Source organism: Thermobia domestica, chromosome 6 (assembly GCF_964235325.1).
Source record: "Thermobia domestica chromosome 6, izTheDome1.hap1.1, whole genome shotgun sequence".
Classification (NCBI taxonomy): domain Eukaryota; kingdom Metazoa; phylum Arthropoda; class Insecta; order Zygentoma; family Lepismatidae; genus Thermobia; species Thermobia domestica.
The window spans coordinates 161,748,535-161,772,977 of NC_137459.1; the positions used below are offsets into that span (position 1 = coordinate 161,748,535).

The 24,443-nt window shown below is 35.3% G+C and overlaps 1 protein-coding gene across 6 annotated transcripts in view; it reads left to right on the forward strand.

Annotated features, from left to right (window-relative positions):
- LOC145688299 (synaptophysin-like protein 2) overlaps positions 1 to 24,443 on the forward strand; it is a 63,345-nt gene that overhangs the window by 18,318 nt on the left and 20,584 nt on the right. For 4 of the 6 annotated variants that reach the window (XM_081762304.1, XM_081762303.1, XM_081762305.1 and 1 more), the window contains 2 exons: positions 17,448 to 17,522; positions 23,369 to 23,481. In XM_081762304.1, coding sequence (XP_081618430.1) covers positions 17,448 to 17,522; positions 23,369 to 23,481 — 188 coding nt within the window. Of the gene's footprint in view, positions 1 to 5,427; positions 5,455 to 17,447; positions 17,523 to 23,368; positions 23,482 to 24,443 lie in introns of all 6 variants that reach the window. The other 2 variants (XM_081762301.1, XM_081762302.1) reach the window with 1 other exon arrangement.

Here is a 24,443-nt window from a genome sequence, read left to right on the forward strand (position 1 = left end):
ATTGATTGATTGTTTCTTTTCTTTAAGTTCGCAATTGCTTATTACGACTAGAGTGGGTTTATTCGTGTAACTAGACACCACTCAATATTTGATTCTGGATAAAAATGTTAATAACGTCGTTGCTTCTATTGTAAGTTTCTTCTAAGACTTAGCGAAAAGCAAAATATCTTTGCTCATAAAATAGCACACTGGTATTTTATTATCAAATACGAACAGGAGCACTATAATCAAAGTATACTTTATTGTTCCCTTTTATTTTTGCGTATCCAGTATATTCATTGTTTCTTCTTATATACAATTACGCTCTTACGCTTACATATCTTGCCATGAAGGTAAAAAAAAAAAAAAAAAAGTTACTATGTCAATAAATGAGCTGGGTGAAAATTACTAGGTCTGCTTACTGTGATTTAAGATAAGAATCTTCTCAATTCCTGAAGTTGGACATGATACTGATGTAATTTGAGCGATAGATACATAGTTTCTTTTAAAATACATCGATTACATATATTTATCTCTATTAAAGTTATGTTTAATTTATCACTCATGAATAGGACAATGTTAAACTTTTTCCGCCAAACCACATGAAACATATGATTATTATATTAACAGAAATATCATCTGGATGATTGCCATTTCGAAGATTTTGAGGTGACTCATTGGTTGCACACGTTATCCGCCTCTAGTTAAAGGGCTGAACAAGTAATGGGGTCTTGTCGACAGCCATCTTAATAGTCTAAGCGGCGATCATCCAATTTATATTTGAGGAGCCCAAGCTCATAAAAAACACTAGGATTGAAGTCTTGGAGGATGTTTCAGAAGTTCTAACTGATGGTGTCGAATAGTTTTTTGGCTGCAGAAAACTAGAAGCTCGGCACGATTCTTCTTTCGTGTACTAACGTAACACAACCATGTTCACTTAATTAACCGTGACGCGTAGCACTCAACTTTCAATGGTTTTCACTTGGTGTGGTTTTGAAGTTTGACTTACCCTGGTGTAAGTGCTAAAATGTTAAAAATTGTTATGGACTAAAAGATCACTTTTTCAGTACTATGGTATATATTCGTAATTATTTCATACTCAATTATACGAGAAATCAAGATCAAATTATTAACTGTGTTGCTTTCTTTTTGAGTTAGTGACTTCAAACTCAGTAATAGTTAATTAAATCGTGACCCGTAAATGTAACAGAAATCTCTCTCTTTCTACGAAAAGTAGTTTTTAAGCAGAAAAACGCGTGTGAGTAGATCAAATGAATAACGAAAGAGTAACTTAAAACAAAATCTGAGAGAATAACATGAAATTAATATCTGAGAGAGATGGATATTCCTGAATGGATTGAATTGGCATAGCGTAGAATCGAATGGTTGATATTGAATCTCTGGCTTATTTTAAGCCAAGAGTGAGTGAGTTAACCGTTGATTATGTTAAGAAATCGTCACATTGTATAATGAATGCCTTGTCTCCCAGAGTTCACAATTAAATCTGACAGTGAGTCATTATTTTAATATTACCTAAAGTGACTGTTAAATTGCCTACACACACTTCCTAGTATATGCAGTAAGTAAATTACTTAAATACAACGCGTTGAAAACAATGTTTAGCTGTATGTGGACGGAGCAAGCCCACTAGTAAGATTTTCCTTTCCATAAATTTTTTGTAGGTCTGGAGTACATTAGTTTTGCTTTAATATCATTATGTATTTTAGCATTTATTCCATGTTATGGTTAAAGGTATCTGTTTGTCATGGCTTATTCGATGAATTGCATTAGTTTTTATTATGGAGTTGCCACAAGCTTATTTATCGTATTGTACTATTTGAAATCTGCAAGATAATGGAAAAAGCATACTTTGGTTTGAAGAAGCAGATGCAAATATTGTTCAATTTTTCAAGATTTTTTTTTTTCCACTTCCATTTGCTGATGCATTCCATACATTTTTTAATGTTGATATTTAGTTGGGTTGAACTATTAGTTCTCACTATATTTAACTGTATGTATCTTTCGTTTATTGAATGAAATCAAAATAGTACTTGTTTATTTATTAGTTAATTGCTTGAGAGGAATGAATTGTAGTTAGTAGTTAACTCGAGTGAATGTGTCTTACGAGGTTCTGCGAAGTTTCTTTTATAGCATGTGAAATTTCTTTTTCTTTCTTTCTTTCTTTGATACCCATGGAAGCATGCTTTTGAAGCACCGTTGGTTGTTTTAATAGCTTTCCTAACAACTATATACATGTGTAATCAAAGATTTGCTTGATCGCACATACTACGTTAAGCTGGATACTCTAACTTTATGATGTGTCGTTAGTAGCTAGAAATTAAAGACGCGTGTTGGACAAGTCAAATGAAAAATTCTGTTGTGAACCTGTATACCAGTGAAGTATATAAACTGTTTTTACGTTTCAGGGATAGAATATAATGAGACCACAGTTATGGTTAAGATCTCCACTTAACACTGAATTCAACAAGTTTGCACTAATTATTGTTGTTGAAAGTGTCATTTTTATATATGGTGTGATTTGAAAGTCATCAAACTCATGAGTTTAAAATGTAATAACTAAAAAGCGCGAAAATATTAACGGGTATTGTTGCTTGCGATATTTGTGAGAGACCATGGAAAACGTTTCCTACCACCAGACAGTAGCACCAAGTGACAACACATGCTCTATCATTTTCAAAAAGTCAGGACGAAGAAACGAAAACCTGTTGGAACGTTTTTGTCAGACAATGGTTGCCGTGTAGCACAATTTCTGGACAAACAATTGTGGAGTTACTTTTTCGACACTAATGGAAAGTCAGATGTGTGCGTGGATATCATCACTGAGTTCGTGGCTATGTTTGGAAAAGGTTAATGCTATTGTTGGGTCCAACAGGGCGGGTCAAAGAGCCATACATCAAACATGAGCATCGAAATGTTGTGCAATTCTTGCAAGGTCGACTGATGTCGTTTTGATGTGTGGCCCCGTCGCTTACCTGATTTGAGTACACCAGGCTGTGTTATTTGAGAAACATGGTATACACAACCACCCCAGGATATTCTAGATTTGGGGATATAACAATCAGGAAAGTGGCAAGGAACATACGTTGCCGGTCAATTCGTGTCTAATGGAAGCCATTTTCTGAAAGTAATTTAAGGATTCTATACTAAAGTGTATTCCATGTAAAATATAAGTATTTATTGTACGTTGTGCATCAAGACACTCTTTGAATAATTTCAATTCAGAGTTTGAGGACTTTTGAATCGCACTTTTTACAATGTTTAATACACAGAAAAACACTATAATTATAGATTTTGTTGGTATAACCTTTCCAGAAATATATCACATTAGCAAAATATGTCAACATTGAGAAATCTATTTTGTCATCGCCTTAGAGATGAGTTGAACTTACTGAAGGTTATTTATCTAGTGTACCGGGCCAAGTTTGAATCATTCTTTTAATCTTGCAGTGATGGATCGTTCTTTGTTACTCCGTAAACTTTTTATTTTTTTATTTTTTATACATATTTTTCTTGTTACTCATGTACCCCAATAGAATTGGCAGAATGTTGTGAAATGTTTGTTTTTTCAACCTACCGAGTTAGGACAATTTTTAGTTACTATTGAGGTAAAGCTCCACATACAATTCTTTTGCTTGTTGTATGCGATATATTCTTTGACTTTTTATTACAATATCCCCTAATGAAAGAAACTTAATTTTTGTTGCCGTATTTTTATCACTTGCTATGGTTATATTCGTGGTTCATTGAATACAACACTAATTTAGAGAAAATGTGGGAGTGGCTTAGTACTAATTGAGTGGGAGTTGATTTATCTCATATACTCATGAGCAATTTAATTAGATATCTGGCTAGTGGCGTGTAGCACTCCTTTTGCCTTGATGACAGCGGTGGTGCGGTATTGTAGGGAAGCCGTACTAAGCCAAGATCGCTGCACAGTTTGCCATAATGTACGAAGATTTGTCGGAACGGGGTTCCTCCGTGGGCAGGCAAACATCTTCACACCCGTAAAACTGCCATCAAACCAATCAGTCACAAATCAGGACCGATGGGCTGCAGCATTGTATTGCTGTAGGTACAGGGCGCCTGCAAGGTGCTGAAAGCAGGCAAAGGAATGAACATGATCTCCCAGCAAGTTCCTGTAACGCTCCCCAATGAAGGACATTGTCAGATGTACCGGGGTTCCCATTTAATCCCACGTGAATAATCTCCATACCGGGATACCACCAACGCAGGCGTGAGCAGTACTCTTGTCGGAAGATAGATCCATTCCCTCATGTGGTTGACGACGCACTCTTACCCGGCCATCGGCGTGTAGCAACTGTTACCTTGATTCATCTGTTCAGGTTACTTTTCACCATGTTTCGAGCGTCCAATGGCAAAGCTCTCTTGTCCATGTCAGTCTTGTGACAGATATTGACGAGTTACCCTAGTATGACGCTCGCTTTTATACCCATAGTGAGGATATGATTCTGGATAGCATGGCTGCTTACATGCATTGAATTAACGAGTAATCTTTTCACTTGGCCGGTCTTATTCACTCTTGCCATCCGAGCTAGCCGACGGCGATTCCCAGTCATCAGCTCGTCATACACCACGACAGTTGACCCTGGTTGCGGTGGTTTCGCCCGAATCTACGAAAATCCAAGTTCCTGTACGACTTCAGAGATGGAGTGATACATATCTGGACTGACAATCTGGCTGTGATCAAAAGCGCCGAGATATCGTGTCTTACTCATCCTGTATTACAGTGTTATTCATTTAGCGTGTACCAAGTCTGATGTCCTCACTGTCATATGTCACGTCCTCCTATTACACTTAACGGGCCAAGTACAGCGTTATTTAGCCAGAACGACAGTTATCTATGAGCTTCTTCTTGGTGGCTAAATGGTTAGCGTACTATGCGCCTGTGGCGTGGGAGACCCGGGTTCGATTGCCGGCGGGAGTTCATGTGGTTCGGATTCCACGTTAATCAGTAGATCCCGTCTCGTATAGCTTCGCTCTGAAAGGGACGTTAAACTCAGTATCAACATCAATGACAGCTATCTCTAATTCATTTGCTCATGAGTGCGTATATAAAACAAAAGCGTGTCGAATATGCCTTCGTTTGTTGCTTGTGATGTATTCATGAAATTATAATAATACTGTATTGTTCAAAAGAATACTAGCCCTTTATTGGGATTTCAGTTTGACTTTTTTAAATAGGAGAGAGAGAGAGTGTATATATATATATATATATATATATATATATATATATATATATAATATAAAATTTTCTTCTGTGCAACTATCATTCAGTATTTTTAGTCTGGAATACTACAATTGAATCTTCTTTCTTGGTCTCTTTCTTTGGATGTGTGATATTTAAATAAGGATAGTCCTTTATTTTTAATGCGAGTGTTACTGATTACTTTATGTATTTACATGCAGCGTCCAGGTCAGGAGACTGGATATCAAGTATGTACAGTAAATTTGATATTCCTTGTATCATTTTTTTTTTGTTATATTAAGTAGTCATGTGAGAACAAAGGTGGATTTTTTTCTTTTCATTTTTCTGTTTTACAAATGTATTTATCTCCATATTGATTATTTAAAAAAATAATAATAACTTACTGTTAGATTTTTCCAGCCACCTGGGTTGATTACTGGCCAAAAATTCTTTGGTGTTAATTTTTCCATCATTTATAACGAAATACTTTGGATAGATTATTAATTACCTGTACCTTGGGCAGAAAGTGCTCATACATGTGCACTATACTTAATAGAATGTTAATTTAATATTAACAAAAGAAGAATGTTTTTAATATCTGTAAGAGATATTGAGAGTGTTATGTAATTAGTTGCTATGTAATTGTTTATGGATACCTAATCATCTTGTATGTGTGCATGATGTTTTGAATAAAAATACATAAAAGTGTATCAACTAATAAACCATTTGATACCGTTCATCGACTTTATAATTCTGATAGAAAAGGTGAGAATAATAGTATATATATTTATTAAAGATATTTTTGCATGCAAACAATTGCTACCACTCGAGATTTATATATCAACGATCGAACCAGGTTGACGACTACCCTTGGTGAGTCGTTATAAAAATTTTGGTGCCTTCACACCGGGATTAGCTAAAAATTTTGGTTTACCTCACCCGGGAATTGCTGTAAATTCATATCCCGAAGCAAAGTAAGGGTGAATTTACTTTTGTAATAAAGTTAATGAATACAAATTTCACAAGACTGAGAAGTGGTAAAATAATTATAAGAAAAATGAACGGTGAGGCAATAGAAAATGAATCCAATGATGGTGATAACGGTGAACATAGTGTAGCACCAGGAATGACATTCGAAGAACGAATCTTGCTAACCTTACAGCGGCAAGAACAATGTCGAAAGGACGATTTTGAAGCCATGAAACAAAATTTGGTCGAATTGAAGCAGACGATAGAACAGAAGTCCGAAGAATCTAACCAGCAATACGAGGAGTTAAAGCAGACGATAGAACAGAAGATAGAACAGAAGTCAGATGAAACGAAACAGTCAATTGTCCAGGCGATGAATGACATCACCTCGCAGTTCGAGGAAAAATTAAAAAGAATATCCGAGGATTGTCAGGATAAGCACAACCACCAAATCCAAGAAATCAGTGGTGTAAAAAAGGATCTAGAAGTAATAGAATCTTCTGTTCAACAGCAAAAGATTCAGGTCATCAATAATTCTAACAACATACGTGCAAATACGCAATTGATAGCTACTCTACAGGAAGAAATTAGAACGCTACAGGTTAAGGACAACACATACCACAATAATATGGGTAGTGATCGCTTGGATTTGCCCCACTCACCAGAGATGACTTCGTCTTCACCTGTGTCTGATGAGGATATTATTTTGGAAGAAATTTATCCGAAGAGGACAGATGGGCGGAAAAGGGATGGTGCAACGACACATCACGTCATGGATAGGAATTGTCACCCAATAAATACATGGAATGATAAAAGGAAGGTAAAGTTAAGTGTTAAGATGAGTGAAATACGGGCTATGAGTAAATTCAGTGGTAAATGTAATGAGAACGCTACTTCTTTCCTGGAAAAATTTCAGGACGAATGCAATATAATGTGTATAGATAGATCACAATATATGAAATTAATCCCTCATGTATTACTCCCACCATGTTCTTTATGGTTTAAAGCCGTACGTGATCACATCAATACTTATGAGGAATTCAAAGCAGCGCTAATTGCGAATTATGAAAATGACTTTTTGTTTGCAAATCGAGATGCCACCATTAGAAATCAACATTTCAATCCTCGTTTGCACAAATCTGTTGTTGAATTTGTTGTAAATACTTACAACGAATTGAAAGTCGTTAATCCCTTGCAATCGGAATCTAGAATAATAGCATCGATTCGAAATTTGCTCCCATTTAAGTTACAACAGATCTTGTTTTCTACACAGTGTATGAGTTTCAACCATTTATTAATGCTTGTCCAATGCTATGAAACTCAATACCATGCTATGAATCAACAAGCAGGAGTAGGTAAAAATAAGAATAATTCAGATCATTTTGTACCTGTTCGGAATCTAAATATCAGAAGTGTGAACGATACGGAACACAACCTAAGCCGAGTAAATTCTATCAATCAAAACGAGCAAAATAGGCAAAGTTATGTAGGGAATCAGCCTAACCTAATTAATCGTAGCAATCCTTATGTTAGATCATATAATCAAAACGGATTTAAAAACAATCGAAATATAGGGCGAAATTACAGGAATACAACAAGCTACATGGATAGACGTAATTGGAGGTCAAGAGATGGCACTTCGTATCACAATCAGAATCACGATGAAATACATGTACAACATATTGTGGAACCTAATCATGATTGTGCAGTACAATGTACTTCATTAGAATCATATGCAAGTACGAATGTAAGCTGATTACCGTTAATGAAATTAGGTTAAACCCATATCAGTTATAGATTCTTGTGAACTTTTATTTTTAAGTTTATGTGTTAATATCGATAATGAAAACAACTCTTATAATGTCGCTATACAGACAGTATGAGGAATTATAATTCGATTCATAATTGATTAAAAACAAAGATTATGTTAAGTATAAGATTCAGTCTATTAAGTTAATTATTCAACGACTGTCTTGAATGAGATTCTTCTATATTTTGATGCCTTATTGATCCAATGTTTATTTTAAAGTATCACCTAATATAATTATTATATAATGCGCCCTGGATAATGGTAACTCATGTTTGTTTCTTACGATTTTGACTTCGCACCCTTCAAAGATTAAATAAATGGGCGACGACATTTTAATAATAAAATATAATAATAATGTAATGAAGGATAATGAAATAAATATAATTAATGTAATAAAAGATAAGTATTAATGAAGTGAAAGATTTGTTATAAATGTATCTATATCTATGATATGTAATGAAGATACATACGAGGGGCGATCAAAATGTGATGAACATATGTAATGTAAGACCATTATTGTAAACGGACCAGTGGTTCTTGAAGATAAAAGCCAAGCTTGCTTATGACTTTTATATTCAGTCCAATTGTCGGGCGACATTTTATATAACGAAATACTTTGGATAGATTATTAATTACCTGTACCTTGGGCAGAAAGTGCTCATACATGTGCACTATACTTAATAGAATGTTAATTTAATATTAACAAAAGAAGAATGTTTTTAATATCTGTAAGAGATATTGAGAGTGTTATGTAATTAGTTGCTATGTAATTGTTTATGGATACCTAATCATCTTGTATGTGTGCATGATGTTTTGAATAAAAATACATAAAAGTGTATCAACTAATAAACCATTTAATACCGTTCATCGACTTTATAATTCTGATAGAAAAGGTGAGAATAATAGTATATATATTTATTAAAGATATTTTTGCATGCAAACAATTGCTACCACTCGAGATTTATATATCAACGATCGAACCAGGTTGACGACTACCCTTGGTGAGTCGTTATACATTAAATTGAGAATCCAAATTTTTGAATAGTAGTATATACTATTTTGAGAGTTTAGGATCACTATCAATCCAGAATTGTAATACTTCCATTTTTATTTAGTTTTGATATATGTGAAAGTGACACGTATTGAAAAATCAAGCACAGATTTTGTCATACGGTGGAATTACGGATGTGCATTAACTTCTTGTTGTGCACTCCACTTTAGTGAGTTTCTGAAGTTCAGTGTAGAAGGTGATCTTGCAACTTAAACATTTTTGTCATCTACCCTTCTACTCATCGATCGTTCATCTGACAATACATATGCCATTATGCATATTATTTTGAATACTGTTTTCACTCATATAAGGTGGCTAGTAATTTAATGAGGCTAAAACTTGAGAATATTAATACCATATAATAATTCGTAAGGATACATCAAACCCCAACATATATATATATAATATGAATTGGACAAAAAATCTAAAACGTTTGCAAAAGTGTGAAAATCATACCTAGTATGGTGTGGGGCCTCCTTTTGCGTCCAAAACAGCTTGGATCCGACGTGAAATGGACGTATACAGCTCCTGAATCGTGTTGTGTGGAATTTTGTACCATTGTTCCTCCAAAACATGCTCCAGTTCCTTAAGGGATGCTGGTGGAGTTTAATGAGGTCGAACATGCCTTTCTAACTCGGACCACAATGGCTCAATGATGTTCAGATCTGGTGCTTGTGGGACCTAGGGGAAGTGTGATAGCTCCTGGTCATGCTCCTCAAGCCATGATTTCACCGTTTTTGCAGCGTGAAGGGTGCCAAATCATCTTGGTAGATGCCATCACCACCAGGGAATAAAATTTGTGCCATGGGTAGAACCTGGTCCCCCAAAATGGCCTCATACGCCTTAGCATTCATCATTCCATGCAGGGCTATGATGGGACCTGCAGAAAACCACGATATTACTGTCCATACTGTAACAGAACCACCCCCATGCTTTACAGTTGGGAGCAGACAGTCTGTATCATAGGCCTGCGACGGTGTTCTCCATACGTAAACACGATCGGTCGTTGGAAACAAGATGGTCGATTCAGCGGACCACATTACATGTTTCCACTGCTCATGAGTCCACGCCTTGTGGTCCTTGCACCACTGGATACGCCTCTTCGCATTTACTGCTGTGACCAGGGATTTGGCGATAGCGGCCCTGCTATGAATTTTCATTTTATGAAGTTCCCTCACACTGTTTCCGATGAAACCGAGTTCTGTAGACCGGAATTGAGTTCAGACGTAAGTTTCATTGCAGTGGTCTTCTTTTTAGCTGCTACAATCCGAGCTCCTTCGTGGCTAAGCAGTTAGCGTACGCGCCTTTGGCGTGGGAGACCCGGGTTCGATTGCCGGCGGGAGCTCATGTGGTTCGGATTCCATGTTAATCAGTAGTTCCACGTCTCATATAGCCTCGCTGCTGAAAGGGACGCTAAACTAACATCAACCCAACTCAACCGTTTTAATGCCCTCCGTTCCCTATTTGACAGGATTGTCTTTCGACCACTGTTGTGCTTTGCAGGCGTCGTTTGCCCATGAATTGTGTATGCCCTCGTGACATTGGACACAGTGCCTTTCGATACCTTCACAATGTTCGCCACTGTTGCTACTGAAGCTCCAACCGGACGGGCACCAACGATCATGGCTCTTTGGAAGTCTGTCAGGTCGCCCATTTTACCGCACCACTTTCACACCACGACACACACAGGTGAACTGGTTACTGCTGGTGGAAGAGAGAGGTCCACATGACACATTGAAAACAAAAAACGATCGGTAACCGCAAAACTTACGTAAGTGTTTTTAGATTTTTTTGTCTATCCCATATATATATATATATATATATAATGAAAATACGCAAAAATGAAACAGTATTACTAAGGTTTCCTGGTTTTTTAAAAGGTACTTGAAATGTTACAAACAGTTATCAGTGTTCATGAGGAAACGAGCGCATCATTCATACCGTTGCTTTCTTTCTACATTTCTCTAACAGGGCAACATGAGAAAGCACTGGTAATTGCTTCCAAAAAATATAATTGAATTGCATAATTAGCTTTTTCATTATTACTATCTTCGAAACTATCACTATTACTTAATTTCTTTTTAGAACGTATTATTGAGTATTAAACCTCACCTATTCGTCCCCTTTAGCGTAAAAGACATAACTGTGGGACACAGGGTGGTGAAAAACCAGGAAAAACTGAAATGTCATGGAATTTAAGCAGCATGGAATTCTGATAAGGTTAGGTAATTTCTAATTGCTAAGAATGAAATTGAAAACATTTAAAATGAAATTTTGGGGTTATTTCAGATGAGGTTGAGTGCTTCTTTTTTAATTGCCAACTCGAAATTCAGAAAATTTTCTGTTTTTCACAAACGATATGTAAGAGACTTATGTTCTGTATTAGCCTCCTGAGACCCTGCGTATTGTATTGTATTGTATTTATTTCTTTTGTATGAACTTACAAGTACGAGAAATGTCGTCAAGTAAGCGTAAAATGCGTCATATGTACAAAAAAATTTACATGAGTAAAATAAAGTAATATTACCTTGTCATGATATTTACGTACTCCTCAATCGTATAACAAGAATTTTCTAATAGAAATAATTTTAACTTTTGTCTGAACCTTTTCATATTTTCTTCATACTTTATATCAATAGGCAACATGTTGTACAACTTAACACCGCCATAACTTACACTTTTTTGATACATTGCTGACCTGTGATTACACAAATGAAAATCATTCTTATTTCGCGTATTGTGATTATGTACATCCTTATTTGTTACGAATGCCGATGAGTGTTCTTTCAAATACAAAAACAGACGATGCAAATATAAACTATCCAGAGGAAGTATATTGACTTCCTTAAACAAATGTCTACAAGAAAAATTCGGCTTCTTATCACAAAGTATTCTTATGGCTTTCTTCTGAATTTTGAAAACATTAAATCTCTGACTTGAATTTCCCCAGAACATGATACCATATTACAAGATAGAGTAAAAACACGAATGGTACAAGGTTTTAGCTAATTTTAAATTCACCTTCTTTCTAATAATCCTTAGCGCATAACATATTCTATTTAATTTATTAATAACTGACTCTATATGAAATTCACATGTCAGGTTATGATCTATAGTAAGACCTAAAAACGAACAGTGTGTTGTATAGTTAATTTTATTTTGGTTCAGATATAGGTTAGGCTATATTGGTTTACTGCACTTGTTATGAAAATTTATAGCAATGGATTTTTCAACATTAACAAAAAGATTATTGTTCTTCATCCAAAGAGATACTTCATTTAGTGTTTGCCTAGAATTCTGTTCCAATAATTTTTCATTTTTTCCGCTCACTAGCAGAGTGGTATCGTCAGCGAAAAGGGTGACATCTGCCGAAGATATGCATACAATACGTTTTCTGGACGCCCGTCATGGCTACGAATATTTAAGAGCATGCCGGAATCTCGGTTATTGTATTCGGGAAGTGTCGAAATTACTGCAGAAAAGGCAGCTGGTTTTTGTGTTTACCTACAGGTGGCTCTATTGTCAGCTGAAGGCGGGTAGAAGACAATTGGGGTTATGGACGCATCTGATCCTGGTACATTGATTGAATAATTTCTCAGAAAATAAAACATAGTGCAGTAAATTTCAAGTTTAATGATTTACATATTTTATGCTTATATTACGAAGGGAAATCTACAATTTTCTTTGTATATTGTATGCAATACATAGCAATTTGAGACCCAAAGTACTGCATACAATTCGACCCATTACCGATCAATAAGAAAGCAGTATGACAGAATGGTTTCTAAATATGTACTATTGGGTCTATTGTTACCTAATATACAAAATTTCATCAAAAGTTCTTGACAAATAAATGCTCGGGTCTCAGGAGGTTAGTGCGCATTATTTTTCGCTTTCGCTTGTGCAGTGGAATATATTGATGGATCAACCACAAAATGCAGTTAAATCAGTGATCCAGTAGAAATTCATTTGCGACCCACATAATACCAGTCTTTTCCTCTTTTCTTTTACACTAGTTTCGATGTTGGGGCCGCAGTGGCTCAGTGGTACAGCATTCACCTCTGGTGTATGGGGTCTTTGGTTCGATTCCAGCTCGCGCAAAATGAGCTTTGTGGTGGACAAACATGGTGTGTGGGTTTTTAAGGGGTTCTCCCATTTCCTCCCACTTTCTTCATTCCACCATTTCATTCATTTCTCATTATCGTCTTCTTTAGCCTAGCCAGCATAAGTGTAGGACGTAAAACTTAGATTTTTTTTAAAGTTTCGATGTTATGGGAGTTTCCTTTCTGCATTAAGTGAGTGTAGCTTATCATACAAATAAAAGAATTTTAGAATATGGTTACTACTCGTATTTGAGCTGCTATGTTTTACTATGTATTTTAATTCGCTATGAAACCCTACGGATACGATGTTGTCCACCACAAACTTACTTGGCGGGGGGATAGAAGCAGAGACTCCACGCGCCACAGGTAAACGCTCTACCACTGAGCCAGCGTTCCCCCTGCTCCAATGATGAACTTTGAAATGGATTAACAATATCGAATTGCCATGAGTATGAGATAAAGTGCTTCACTTTAAACATTTTGTTATACTTTTGCCCTGGATATGGATCATAAAACGTTCCAAAACTATACTACTTGATCTATTTTATTGTACTGCCGTTCACTTTCCGTTCCTCCTTCAGTGCTCATTCTTCCAGAATAGACGAATTGTTTAGTGTGTACTAGTTCTACCTTTTCTCCAACTTCAAGAATATGTAACCTGTAATTAATTTTTAGGGAGTCCAGCCCTAATTTTTTCGCAAGTTGTTTATTGACTACTGTTCTCACTAACTGATACGCTAAAGGCGTCAGACTAACGCAAATATTTTTCTACCTTTGTACTATTATTAATAATAATAATAATATCATTATTACTACTGTCTACAAAATATAACATTAACGTCCAGCTTGCACAGTGTTTGTAGTAAGATCTGCGAAGAGGTCCGTAACAATGACTGTTGGCTGATCCATTTCCAGTAGATTTATTCAATGAAGAGCACGAAGAGTTTTTGTAGAGAAAAATATTGTAACTTACAAAATGTATTCATAAATACAAGGAAGATAATGCGCTTCTAATTATGTGTATAACAAAGTAAAAGAAAAGAAGAATGAGTGTTTTCTGCATGAAATATATATATAGATAGATAAAATATTAAAACTATATATATAGTTTTAATTGGAAACAACCTGTCAAATTATTTAGCAAAATTAATCCATTTTTGAAATTTGTTGGAAAGTGTAAAGGCAGGATAGTTTTTTTTTTTTTTTTTTTCGTTCAGCTTTGAAAGAAAATGGATTTCTTCGTACCATACATACAGGTAGGAACGTTTGGTAACTATCGTTATGTTCTAGGCACTAAAAAGTATCGTTATATTGCATAGCAGAAACACTCACGTCCAAAATTTTTGGCGCGTGTGTTTAGAAATTGCATGAACAAAAATAACTTTTTCATACGAGAGAAAATTTCACGTTTCTTAGAAATGTGCAGAAGAAAAACAAATGTTTTCAATAATAATAATAATAATAATAATAAAAGGATAACCAAGCTATTTAGTTACGAAAGAAAGTTCCGAAACTTTTATCGCCAAATTCTAATTTTCTTTTTCGTAAACACGAAATTAACGAAGAGAGAAGGAATTTTATGCTTTTAGAAGTAAAACTTAAATCTTTCATTAGTTATTATAACGTAAAATAAGTGTATATTAGTATATTATAAGCATAGTCTTAATATGCATAGGTAATATAATCATTTTACACATAAACAGAGAACTAAAAGAAATAAGTCACAAAATACGCGAAGCAATCAGGCATTTTCTCGTAGTGATTTTCATATACCTAGGTATAGTTCTCAACCTAAGTAGAAAAAATCATCCTTTTCTTCATGAAACTAATGAACATTTTACAAAAATAATTGCAGGAAAGTGATAGCGCTCTCTCTTCGTAATCAGTACTCCCAAGGTTAAAATTTCTATATCAAGCCATCTGTCTGGTGATTTTTTATTTCCACCAGGCGAATACCGGGATATCTTTAATACATAAGCCTTGGCAGACTTTCTTTAAAACATGTTATGTTTCAGTGTAATATGCCCTTTTCGTTACATCTGAAATATTTTAATATATAAAATACACATTATGTAGAATAGTCACTGCGGCTTGATAGCTGATTGAGTGAGAAACCAAACTAAACTTAAAAAAAAAAAGAAAGAAAAAAAAAAGAAAAAAAATTACAAGCTGTTATATACCTAGTTAAATGAAGGGAGTAGCTACAAATTATTTATTCTAAATAAGCTGTTGCAAATAAGGGAAAATACAATATTGCGTCTTCAAACGAACTAAAAGTTTCCAATGATTTCGTCATCTGAGTCAGTCTTCATCATCCAGTATAAAATGGTTATTGAGCTGTATCTTGTGATAGTTAAATAAATAAAGTTATTGTGATCTGTATACCTACGTTCATGTGGAACAATTCTAGTTCGTGCCGTTTTCATTATCTCAATTCCAAGAACCAGGCGTGATTCAAAAGCGTGGAAAACATTCGAAGTTCGATAATTTTTACTAGTTTTCTTGGAAAAATTCACTCACACACAAATCGTTTACTCGATTGCGCGCTTCAATAAAAATAATAATAAGCCGAGCTGAACTCCCGACGTACAAAGCTGTGAAATATATGTTTTTTTGTCGAGCCGAACCTGTCCCTGGCCAAGCCTGGCCACAAAGTTTAGTGATCTTTAATTCCTAGAAGATGGGCTACTTTCCTATCGAGTTCCGTTCAGATCCGGCCAGTAGTTACCGAGAAATAAAGTACCACATACAAGTCGAGTCGAGCAGAGTCGAACCGTGCCACTAAATATAGTATTATTATTCATTTTGCTGGTTGTTACCGAGAAATAAAGTACTACATACAAGACGATCCGTGTTCAAATCAGATTTTTGAGTTTTTCACCTTATTCTGATAGTGTCTTTTTTCATGTAAGTACAATCTTAAATGTCGTGGTGTAGATGATATTTGGCATCTGCAGTTATTATGTTCTAATATACCAACGTGAGGACTCCGACCAGGTCTTTCGCGGACTGGAGGCGAGTTTGATAGCCGCATTATACGCAAGGAACATGCATACCATTTATATGTATGTAATTTGTGTTGCAGAACATAAATACTGTATGTCCACTCTGTAGCACATATATTAAATACGTTCAGACAGGCGAGTGTATTATTTCTGTTTATGCACATTATTCCCGCTTTTTAAAAGTTTCCAGCGTTTTACAAATTCCATTGTTAAGGAGAAAAATGGGCAATTTATACAATGATTTTCCTCAGAGTAAAATCTAATACTGTCTCATCAATATGAAAAACTTCTGAACCATTTGAAATGATTTTCGGAATATAGTTAGTAGTTAACTCGAACCGGGATTATATCATGTTAGTTTCATTAAAATGTGTACCGAGGGGGGAAAAAATAGTGGGTTGAAAGTTTACTGTATGCAAAAAAATTTAGTATCTCACAAGCCCCTAATATTACGACCATCAAGCTTGGTATATAAACTCCTCCTCAAAAATAAGTGAAACATGCTCCAGCGTTTTCAAAAATTTCACTTTTAATGGGAAATGGGGGCAATTTCTATAATCTTTTCTCAATAGATAAAATGACGTAAAGATAGCACTTGGTCGAATTTAGTTTCCATCAATTTACTTTGATGCAACGGTTCCTAAGGAAAGAAAGGAGGCTCAAACCTCCCAAATGTTTTTCAAATAAGCCTACGTTTTCTGCATTTCCTTCAACCAGACACAAGCTACAATAAAAATATGAAATACGTCCTTGATATGTAGACTATACTATATCCTATTTCATCGTAGTTACATTTACTTTGCTGGTCTTAAATGGTATATGCATATTGAATCCGATGTTATTGCCACAAAGTAAATTTAAAAATTGTTCAAATATAAGTGGTTTAAAATGTTTGTTAAAGTGTGCTGCGTGAGCCAGTTGAAATTATCGAGGGAAAGAATTCCAAATTAGGATTCAGTATGACTAGCGGGAATTATTATAGACTAAAATCGGCTGCTCGATACACTGTATTTACTTTATTAAATAGTTTCTCCTTTTATTTATAAAAGTGACGTTAGTGTCTAATTGTAATGTACAGCGGTGGACACTTCTAAATGGTACACTTTAGCAGTAAATCTCCATATGGCTGTACCATTTAGAAGTGTCTCCCGCTGTACAATGCATTCATATTTCCATTTTCCGTTTTATGCACTAATAGTAACTTAATTTCTGTATGTGTTCTGTACATTGAAACTTAGACATTCTGTTTCATATATATATTTAAATTCTGTTAAAATTTATGTTTGTGTACTTATGTTTTCAGGCAATCAAGACTGCAATGACACTAAATCTCTCAGTTTTCAGAGAACCCCGAGGGGTTATGCGGATTATACAATTCGTAAGTATTACTTAAAATTCTTTACTTTCTATAAATGTTCTGCACAGTAGCTTCAAAAAGTGGGTTAGCTCTCAGTGTAAGTTGCTGTGTCAGTATCTGAGATTTGTGATTTCTTTTAACGTTGAGGTTATGTAGGACGGGAGCTAAGTATTGATGTGAGATCCTAACCATTATTCGAGTTTAACCGAGGTGGTGATGTTTGTGGCCCAGCGACCCTCCAGTTTGAATCTTTAAAACAACTACAGAGAGCGAGTTCTTTAGCTCTGAGATTATGAGGGAACCTGTCAATAAATTTGAAATAATTGTATTAACTTGAATAGATGTAACTTTTACATAATTATTTTATTTGCTTTGACATAGAGGACTTTGTTGTTTATATTACGTATGGTTGGTATTTGATAATCAATTATAAAAGCATTCATTCATACCAGAAACTAGTTTTCCTTACCCTTGTATACTCCTGGTATGATCACGCTACTTGGTTTTACAGTTGCCATATTTGGAATTGATAAACGCCTCTTACATTTCAAAAACACCTCCAGAATTGTGTTCGGGCAGGAATCAACTGGACCACAATTCTATAGGTGTTTTTAGAATGTAGAAGACGTGCTGTCAATTCTGAAACAAGGTAGCATTGTCATACCAGCTCATGGAAATACCAAAAGAAGAAATCACAATGTACCAAGGGCGTTCAAAAAGTTTTGCTCAGTGGGCCATAACTTTTTTATGGCTAGCAATAGAACCTTTTTTGTGCATGTACGTGTGTCCTTTATGCTGAAGTTGTGTAACAAATTTTCTTCCTCTATTTACGGATGCGCCCACAATGGAGAAGGAAGTAGACAGCCGAACCTGCCAATTGTCGATCATTGAGTTCCTGCACAAGATCGGCGATTACTCAGCCACATCCGTCCGATGCAAATTGCTCTGTATATGGGAATGAGACATTGGAGCTCAGCAATATCCAGCGATGGGTACAAAGGTTCCGTTGTGATGATTTAAATCTGCTAGACCAACATGGTACGGCAGACTATCAACTGCAGTAAACGACGTAACAAAGACCGCACTCACAGATATGTAACTACACGACAGCTAATTGAAGCGACTGTGTTATCTGTGGGTAGTGTTCTAACACCCATACAGTCTTTAGGTTACAGAAAATGTTATGCCTGTTGGCTGCCACACCTGCTCACAAAGGAACAGAGACAAACCCATTCACACACAGCAGAAAGTCAGAAATATGGGATGGAAAGTGGTCTTTCAATCCCGCTATAGTCCGAGTCCGGTCTGGCCCTGTCCGATTTCTTTGTTTGGTCGTCTGAAGGCCCAACTTCGTAATAGGCGGTTTGCTAGTGACCAAGGTCTCATTGCGTGTGTGAAACAGTCGTGTAGTAGCCAGCGTCCGAGGTTTTGCCAAAGTACATTTACGGCATGGAAAGAACTGTGGCTAAATGTGTCACAGCGGAGGAAGGATACATTGAGTAACATGCGTATGTAATAAACGACACAAGTACATGCACACAAAATAATATGGTCCTGATGATGCTATTTAAAAAGTTACAGCCCATTGTGCAAAATTTTTTGAACATCCTTTCTATCAGTGGTTTTTAGAAGTACCTATACGTGAGTTGGATTCATGCAGTTACGTCGTCCCGTCTTTGTTTTCTAGCTCCATTCTACAAAATCTTTAGTACCCTAATGTTAAATGTAATAGTGATATTATTGTAGATTCTGTTGTGTGTGTGTGTTAGAAAGAAAAAATAATAATATATCATGGAGATGAACTGTGTATGTTTGAGTTGTTTATAAATATGATAGAAGTGGTAAGTGTAAGGATATAATTGTTCTAATTAGTTAAATCATTCTCAAGATATAATATCTATCTTAAGAAAATGCGTAAGCAAGTATTTGTTGTAGACAAGTGTATAATAGGTAAATCATTCTTGCAAGTTTATGTTTAAATTATTATTAGAATAATATAAGAATTTAGTTCTTTTCAGTTCTCAGTGTGTAATTGAATGAATAGCAAAATAGAATCAGAAGGTAAAACATAATTGGTTATTGAGCATAATAATAATAATTACAGCTAACTTGACTAATGTTCTTTTATGTATTTCTAGCCAACGTGGAAAGTATTGGAAGTGATGGATAGAAACACATGATTGGTGCGGGCTACCGCACTAAACTTTCCCAGTTCAATTTCTTAACTAAATCACATTATGTTAGTTATAAGTGAAACATTTATTAGCAAAAAAGGAACAAAATTTAGTCTCTTTCGAGGGGAAACTTCCAGCGAAGAAATCTCATCCTCAAAACTAAACTACCCTTTCTGGTTATTTTCGTAAGACATAAGACTCAAAATTCTTAGACATTAATGAAATATTTATTTGTGAAATACGAAAATGATCATATGAGCCGTTAAAAAGAAAAAAAACAAAAAAAAGTCCGAAAAGTGTCACTGCCAAAAGTGACCTTGCTGATTGATTCATGAGAAATGACATATCATATATTGTGAGCTTGTTAATGGAATCTTTAAGAAATATGGACCTCATTAACTGGGATATTTTTGAGAAAGTCGACCAAAAAATAATAATAATAATAATAATAATAAAAAAATAGAAGTGAGTAATGCCACATTATCAGGATATTAATGAAATATTTATCTACGAAGTATGGATAAAATTGGGATTACTTTCGAGGAAATCATCCAAAAGGATTCAACTTTAATGTAAGAGTAAACTGTCCCTTTGTGGAGTTTTTCAGGACAAATGAATTGCGCCAAATTATCAAGTTAATGAAACAGCTATTTACGAAATGTGAACGAAATCGCCTCAATCATTGAGAATATTGTTCGAAAAAAAAAAAAAAAAAACCACCACCAAGAATAAACTATCTCTGGTAGATTTTTTCAGGACAAATGAGTTATGTCGTATTGTCAGGTTAGTGATGAAATATTTATGAAATATGAACAAATTCATCAGTCGTTTTTGAGAAAATCTTCCGAGAAAACTCCTCCGAGAATAAATACCCCGTGTATTATTATTATTTTTTTTTCAGGACAAATGAGATGTATTTATGAAATATGAATAAAATCTCTGGTCGTTTTGAGGAAACCTTCCGAAAGAAAACTCACCCCCAAGGATAAACTATCCCACGTATATTTTTTCAGGACAAATGAGTAATGTTATATTATCAGGATAGTGACGAAATATTTAAATATTTATTTGCGAAATAATATCAAAATCGCTTGAGTGGTTGTTGAGAAAATTGTCGCAAAAAAACCTCACCCCCAGGAATAAACCACCCCTTCTCGATTTTTCCCAGTGAAATGACTTACTACAGTATGGAGTTGTTATTGAAAAATTCATTTATAAAGTATGAATAAAATCGTTGGAGCCGTTTTCGAGAAAATCGCAATTTTTGATGTTTACCCTTCAGTAAACTACCCTTAATTTAAGGGCGGGAAAGAAAAATCGAGAAATCCCCGGGAGAATCACATGAAAGCCGGAAGTTTTAAAATTAGGTTGAGATAAACTGAAGGATATGGTCTCTAGGCAAGTGTACATCAGAACGGACAGGAAAGCTAACTTTTTCCACGTGTAAGAGCTGTGTGTGTTAATACGTTGAAATCTAGAATTATTTTATTTATTTATTTTTCATGATCCCGTACGTTGCTCGAAAGTAAAAAGGAACATTATTCAGGTTAATTATAACTATTATTAGAAGGTAAAGACTGTATTGGGAGTTTTTCCACAGTTAGAAATAAATCATCCCTTTATTAAATTGTTTTCTATTATTAAATTATTTCCGACACAAAACCCGATGGTTCTTTCTCCATTATCATGTAGTATAGTTTTACCATATTGTCTTAATATTGCATTATAATTCTTTAGTTTCTCCCAAGTCTTCCATTTAAATCTCTTCATTAGTATTCTTGATATGCTGCTGGCATCTACGGTTTCTTGTAATGTTTTCTAAAATTTTTCTTTCTGTTCGTACACTTTAGCTTGGCCTGCATCCTATAATTACTTTTTGTTCTTTTCTTCCTCATCTAATATGATTTTAAGTGCCATTATATTTTCTCCCAGTTTTGTATTCTGTTGATAATATCTTGCACTATACATTCTACTTCTCTTTTGTGGTCCTTTCAAATTTCGACACTCCTGAATAAGAGTATACCCATTTCCTATTTTTTTCTACTCTTCTTTTTAGTTTGTTATTCCAGTAGTTTTCAAATTCAAATTCTTTGCTTCTGTTGTTAGTTCTTGTTCTTTTCCAATCACTTCTCTAACCTTCCAGGTTCCAATCCTCTTGGATTCTAATCTTTGCGGGGCCGCTGTGGCTCAGTGATAGAGTAGAGCGTTCACCTCTGGTGCTAGGGGTCCCGGATTCGATCCCAGCCCCCGCCAAGTGAACTTTGTGGTGCACAAACACCGTGTGCGTGGGTTTCTTCAGCGTTCTTCCGTTTCCTCCCACTTTCTTCATTCCACCATTTCATTCATTACTCATCATCGCCGTCTCCTTTAGCCTAACCGGCATAATCGTGGGACATAAAACTCAAAAATTTCATTTCATTTTTTCCTAATCTTCGCGTTGTTATCAGGGCATCTCAACCTGCTCCCTGTGTTCCTTTTCGTTTGATGGTTTATAAATTCAGACGTGCAGGTGATGTTCGGGACAATAATAGGGGCGCAATAGCTCAATGATAGAGCACTCACTTCTGATTCAATCCCAGTCCATGTGAGCCTGTGGTGAACAACATTGTGTCCGTGGATTTTCTTGGAGTTCTCTAGTTTCCTTCTACAACTGCATTCCACAAATTCTTCTCTAATCATTGACTTTCACTGATCACTCGTGTATCCTTTAGTCTAAAATACATAATTTTCGGACATTAAAGACATGAAATAAAATTTCCATCTCTCTCTCTCTCTCTCTCTCTCTATATATATATATATATATATATATATATATATAAAATAAAGAGTTTGTTTGTGTGTTTGTCTGTCTGTGTGCGGACTGGGGACCAGACGAGTGTACTGAGAGTTACCAAATTTTGGTCAGGGGTACTTTGGCCCAGGCCTCAGATCAAGACGAAGCCCTTTTTCCTAATTTCGAACCAGGGGGAGCGTTTACCGGAACCGGCTTGGGAACCAGACAAATTGGCCGAGAGTTACCAAATTTTAGTCACGAATACCTTGGTCCAGGCTCCAGACCAGACTTAAACGATTTTGTCAAAATTCGAACCAGGGGGCATTTACCGGGACATGTAAAAGTGGTAGAAAATGACCAATATTAGTGTCGAATTCATAGTTTTCGCGGTCGTTGAGATCAATGGTGAAACTCCGATCGCATTAACTTCCAAATTCACGCTATTCGGCTCCGGGCCGGGGGCCACCGGGAAGGAGGGGGGGGGTACCGAGACATGTGAAAGTAATAAAAAATGATCGATATTAGTGTCAAATCCATAGTGTTGGCGGTCGCTGAGATCAATGGTGACACTTCCATTAGCGATGACTTGCAAATTCAGCTACAGCTGTATGCGGGCGGGGAGATACCAAGACATGTTAAAAAAAAAAAAAAAAAAAAAGCCCAAAATGACCGATATTAGTGTCAAATATATAGTTTTCGCGGTCGCTGAAATGAATGGTGATACTCCCACAGGCATTCACTTCCAAATATACCCCCTATGCGAAGAATCGGTATATTCAGCTAGTGTATAATATTACTAAGTTGAGTGTAAATTTTTATATACATGTTCAAATTTTTTTCATTTATTTTATTTTTATGTATATGAATTTTAAGCACTTTTATATGTTTAAGTATGAAATTATGTATTATTATATTTTCAGATATTTTCCATTTGTGCTTTTGCAACCATAACAGGCTATACTAACACGATTGTTCTTCATGTATGCAGTACTGAACCACAACTTATTAGCGTTCATTTCTCATATCCTTTCAGGTAATTAATTAATTTGTTAATTTAAAGTGTTCTTATAAAATATTTTAACATCGTGCTATATAGTAGAAAAATTTTATTACACCCTGCTTGTCTAACTTGAATATGAAGTATGGTATTATGTTGATTATCTTTATGTATTTTAAACAAGTGGACAATAACGTTCATTTGTGTGAATGTATCACAAGTTTGAGATAGTTGCAGTTTTCACTAGTGCATTGAATACAAGATTTAAATAGGTGCTGACTTTTTTTAACCTATGTAGGTTTCTTTCCAATTCATATATGATTTGTAACTTGCATCAAATTAACCATTTTTTTCTTATCCCTGTTCAGAAAATGGAATTTTGAGCAGTGATAGGAAATAGTAACTTAGAACGCTTTGAAATAATGTAATTTAGATAATTTAGAAGAATTCTTCAGCTCTATCCTCACTTCCATTTTTTCAGATCAAAGCAGATGACAAATTCCTCTGCATATTAAAAATAAATAATTGGGCCGCGGTGGCTCAGTGGTAGAGCGTTCACCTCTGGTTCATGGGTCCCTGGTTCGATCCCAGCTCGTGCCAAGTGAAATTTGTGGAGGACGGACACAGGGTTTGCCCAAGTGAGCGCAGCCCGAAAAAAACCCAGCGGGATTTTTCGGGTTGGACCCTCCTGAAAAAAAAAACACACCTTAAAACTCACCTGGGTTTTTGACCTCTCTGTTATATTATTATTGGTACAACTAAGGTGATCATATTTAAAGTTATTTTCATCAAATTTTGAACTTTCTTTGGGCGAATTATATGCTTTCATGTTAAGGTAGTCAACAACATTCAACATAAGACCTTTATGAAGTTCTGAATGAATGAATTTTAAAAACGCAGCTTGAGATAATTATAGAACAAGTTAATGTGGATTATGCTTATAGCCTATTTGAAGTAAAATAAGCAATTATGTATTATGTGATATGCTGCTGGCATCT